The sequence below is a fragment of the Neodiprion virginianus genome, chromosome 5 (assembly GCF_021901495.1).
Source record: "Neodiprion virginianus isolate iyNeoVirg1 chromosome 5, iyNeoVirg1.1, whole genome shotgun sequence".
In the NCBI taxonomy this organism is placed as follows: Eukaryota; Metazoa; Arthropoda; class Insecta; order Hymenoptera; family Diprionidae; genus Neodiprion; species Neodiprion virginianus.
In genome coordinates, this window is record NC_060881.1 from 15,200,164 (window position 1) to 15,205,081 (window position 4,918).

Genomic DNA, 4,918 nt, shown 5'->3' on the forward strand with positions numbered 1-4,918 from the left:
ATTTCTTGAAAATTTTCTCGCTACCTATTGTTGTTTCTTATTTTTTATTCTCGATGCTCTTTTGAAATTACTAGTAATTTGCAAACTCTCGGATATCGACGAGACATTTATTCAGAAGCTGCCGACGTTCCGGTCAGGCAGCGGCCGATCACGTTTAGGGCACAATCTTTAATATAGGCATTTCTACGGATATTCATATTACTCAACATTAATTAACCGCGTTCAACTTGACTCACATTGCATAAATTACGATTTGATTGAATTTTTCTGAATTTATTTTTGTAATTGTTGGATTGCACAAGTCATAGTCGATAGTCATTATGAACAAGCCCAAAGACTTATCAGGGTCCCAAAAGCGGAAATTAAAAAAAGCTCGATGTGAAGCGGACAAAAAAAGTGCTGTTTTTTTTCAAGGCTATGTTAAGCGGTTGAGGTCTGATAATGAGGGTGGTGAATGTAGCCAAACCACGGATGATTTAGACCCCGCTTGTCCACCTTCCAAGGACGCCGTAGATTCTGATGGAAATTTGGACGCTCAGTCAGTGAATACCGGAGATATGACGATAGCTACAGATAGAAACAACTGGGCAGAAAAAGTTATAGAAAAAGATTCTACAGTATCAAATATTGATTGGCAAGATCCTGCTAAGTGGCCGAATAACATCAGCGACAGTTCACGCGTAGCATTGGTAAAGCTAGGGCCTACAAAAATAGATCGGAATACAATTTTTCCTTTTGATACAGATCGCCGGCGCTTCAGCATAGAAAATTGTTATCGAACCCTGAAGAATGGCGAAAAAATGGAGAGATCCTGGTTAATTTATTCAGAGACTAAGGATTCCGTTTATTGTTTTTGCTGCAAATTGTTTGGCCTCCGCAACATTCCAACCCAATTGCAATCGACCGGATTTAGATCCTGGCGGCACTTGCAAGACAGTTTGAGCTCGCATGAAAAATCCAAAATGCACATTGAATGCATGACAGACTGGAAAGAACTCAAAGTCCGTTTAGATTGTAGAAAAACCATCGATGATGAGAATCAAAATTTAATCCAAAGAGAGGAAACCTATTGGAAACAAGTACTTGAAAGACTCGTTGAAATAATTAAGCATTTAGCTAAGCGGAATATGGCATTTCAAGGTACTGTCGATCGATTACACGAGCCGAATAACGGTAATTTCTTGAGCCAAGTTGAACTGATGGCGAAATTCGATCCTATTTTAAGCGAACATGTACGTCGAGTTCAAAGTGGGGACCTCCAGCGCGTTCACTATTTGGGAAAGGAAACTCAGAACGAATTCATTGACATACTGGGTAATGCAATTTTCAAAGAAATTAGCAGGCGAGTGGTAGCCGCGAAATATTACTCCATAATTTTAGACTGCACCTCCGATATTAGTCATGAAGAACAAATGACTGCCGTTGTTCGATTTGTCACTGTGTCTGAAAACACCGTGGACATTTGCGAGCATTTCATTGGCTTCGTTGTTGTAGACGATACAACTGGTAAGGGATTGTATAAAACGTTGTTAGATATCTTGAAATCAAACAATCTTGAATTGAATAACTGTCGGGGTCAAGGGTATGACAATGGCAGTAATATGAAAGGTAAAAATAGTGGTGTTCAGGCCAGAATTTTGAAGGATAATAAAAGAGCGTTTTTCGTTTCCTGCAGTTGTCACAACCTCAACCTAGTAGTTTCAGATGCCGGACATTCGTCCGTCACAGCTGAACTATTCTTTGGTGTTCTTCAAAGGCTATTCGCAGTCTTCGCTGCTTCAACCCAGAGGTGGCAAATATTGAAGGAGCACGTTAATATCAGTGTGAAATCATTGCCTGAAACTCGCTGGGAAGGGAAAATAAATGCTGTAAAAGCTGTGAGGTTCCAGGTAGCAGAAATCAGAGATGCGTTGCAGGAACTTTGTCGAATGTCGCAAGGTAAAGATGCAAAGCTGAGATCGGAACTGAGAGGCCTATGTTTCGAAATTGAGTCATTGTCTTTTCTGATTAGATTGGTAGTATGGTATGATGTACTGCAAGTGATCAACAAAATCAGTAAAGCTTTACAATGTCCGAAAGTTGATTTGCATACTGCGATGAACATGATTGATGGTGCTCTTCTTCAATTACAAACCTTTCGAGAATCCGGTTTCGAAACTTGCATAGCCACCGCTAAAAAAATGGCTGAGAAGTTAGATATTTCACAAACTTTACCCGAATCACGTACCCCACGAACAAGACGATTCTTTGATTATGAGTCTCAGCACGACGAACGACCTAGCGATCCGATGAAAAGGTTAGAAATTGAATTTTTCAACAAATTATGCGATATAGCGATATCAAGCCTACGCGAACGTTTCGAAATGACCCAAAACGTTTGTGAACCATTTAGTATCATCCGAAACTCGGATAACTTTATGAGATAGGACAGAACCCAAATTTTGACTAAGTCCAAGGCTTTAGAAAATTATCTGACTGGTGAAGACGAGAACAGTGACATTGATGGTCGGGAGCTTGCCGAAGAACTGGAATCTTTAAAAGCTTACTTCGTAGCCGCTGGAATGACCGACTTGAGTGCACTCGTTATGATATCGCACATTATTGATAAAGGTCTGGATGAGATATATCCAAATTTCACTGTGACCTTAAGAATTTTCTTAACATTACCAGTAACCTCCGCGTCGGGTGAAAGGACCTTCTCAAAGCTAAAGCTCATCAAAACTTACCTGCGATCCACTATGTGCCAAGATCGACTGAATGGTTTAGCTGCGATGTCAATTGAGCATGGAATTTGCAACGAGTTGAATTTCAGCGATATTATAGCATCTTTTGCGAACAAAAAATCTCGCAAAGTCCCACTTTAAGACTTCAGTGGTCCAAAAATTTCTGATAAGGGGCCCGATTTTCAAGGCTCGCCCGGGACCAGCCGTGGGCTAGCGCCGGCACTGTATTCAAGGCAGCTAACAGTAATTCCAGAATTAAAGAAAATAACAAAATAAAGAATAAACTCACGTCAGAAGGAAAATGAACAGGTCAATCGATCATATATTGTCGAGAAGTTTACATGGTTGAGATAGGCAAATAAAATGGTATCGACAGCGGTAGTTAATAAAATAAACAATCGTTGTTCACAATAATTTCGGTAGAATAGCAGTAAACGGTAGCTTTAAAACGAGAGACGGTAGTTAACAGAGAAAAATGAACGTAGGTCGGGAGATGCGATATAATGCAAGAATTTACTTAAAACTACACGTCACTGGGCGACGTGATCTTACCCAAGTTGTAAATGACGCTACGAAAATTATTATTCTGTCAATTAGAAACGAGAGAACTTTACTGCGATCGGTAGAAAACAACGTAACGATAGTCCGGTAGATAATACGACGAATTTACCATAAATTATAACCAGTACGAGAGATTGACATTCATTAACAATTTACAAAGTCGGCAAACGATCGACTAGATAGCCTACGGTAGAATTATTCATGAACGGTAGATTCGATAATTTACAATTATTACGGACTTGAGGAATTAAATACCGAATTCCTAAACATAACTTTTGAGAGAATACAAAATACAAAATTATGAGAGAGTGAGAATTTCGGAGAGTTTACAAAATAAAGAAATACACTAAATACACCGCAGTACAAAAGAATAATTCGCAGAACTTAATTTAACAAAATACAGAGAAATAAATAACAGGCAAAAATAATATAAAATTGCCAGTAGCAATAAAGAGAAAGTGCGGTAATATCTAGGGGCTGATACTACGCTCGGTTGTACTCCAAGGAACTCGATATATGATACAATAGGCACAAAAATGAATAAAAATATAATAAGCAATAACAGAAATAAAATATGAAGCACACTACTATTACAAAAGAGTATGAAACGAAATATAAAGCCAATAGGGCTCAAAATACGATAGAAAGTACAGAAGCAGGCTAATAGAGATTCACAAATAATCAGAAAAATCATAAATACAAGGGAAATAATTATTCGGCAGTTACGAGGTCGCTCAGATACGAAAATAATAAATTACTGAAATCATGCAGTCACACGGCGGCTTACTGCAACTCTAGGCCGTGGACCATGATTCACACAAAACTGGCATCACACGATGCAACCAAGAAACAATAAATATAATATTAATGACCGAAATCATGCAGCCACACGGCGGCTTACTGCAACTTTAAGCCGTGGACCATGATTCACACAAAGTCGATAAATACCATAAGAAAGAATAGAATTTATGAGCAAATTCGTAACGATACACTTCAAAGGCAGAAGCCTTACCTTGGCTGTTGACTTCAGGCACACAAACTGACTCTAATTTAAATCAAACTTAGAATAATAAAACGAAAGTAGAAAGGAAGGAAAGGACTTGAATTTACAGGAAGAAGTTAACGGTAGTGCAACGATAGAGAGTATGGAAAAATGGTAGATACAATAACGGTAGAATGAAAGGAAGAAGGATCGGTAGCTTAAATCGAGAGAATAATCGGAAGGATGCGGAAAACAAAGCTGTCGCTCAGCACGTCAAGCGTAGAATAGGAGGTCGTAGTTCGGCTCGCCGATCTCGCGGTTGTCGTGAGGTGATTCTTCTTCTTTGATTGGTTGGTTGACCCCCACCGCAAATAGGCCATCCCCCTGTGGCGAATATTGGTTACTGCGTGGTCATACGTTTTCCAAAATTACCGCTAGATGTGGCGTAATGTGCTGCTCGCGATTTCGTCGTTGACACCAACTCGTACGATTTTGTAGCTGCTTCGGTTTACGGTCCAGGCTGCCTATCATCGGGGACTTCTTTGACAGAGGCATACACAGGGTGCCTCTCGGCCAAAGTTACCGAGTGGAAAGTGACGCCTCATTGTTCACCTCCACCGGCTTTTTGCACAGACAGTAGCTAGCTGCCTGT

General features: G+C 39.8%; 1 protein-coding gene across 1 annotated transcript; it reads left to right on the forward strand.

Moving 5' to 3' along the window:
* The first annotated feature begins 320 nt into the window (after window positions 1-320).
* Window positions 321-2,864, forward strand: LOC124305576 (zinc finger MYM-type protein 1-like). Its single transcript, XM_046765153.1, has 2 exons — window positions 321-2,296; window positions 2,432-2,864. The coding sequence occupies exons 1-2, from the start codon at window positions 321-323 to the stop codon at window positions 2,862-2,864; spliced, it is 2,409 nt and encodes an 802-aa protein (XP_046621109.1).
* The last annotated feature ends 2,054 nt before the right edge of the window (window positions 2,865-4,918 follow it).

Bases quoted from the DNA above. Each gene is read 5' to 3' on its own strand.
- LOC124305576 (XM_046765153.1), top strand. From the start codon at position 321: ATGAACAAGCCCAAAGACTTATCAGGGTCCCAAAAGCGGAAATTAAAA. The intron at 2,297-2,431 runs GTTAGAAATTGA...GAGATAGGACAG, and splicing joins CCTAGCGATCCGATGAAAAG to AACCCAAATTTTGACTAAGT.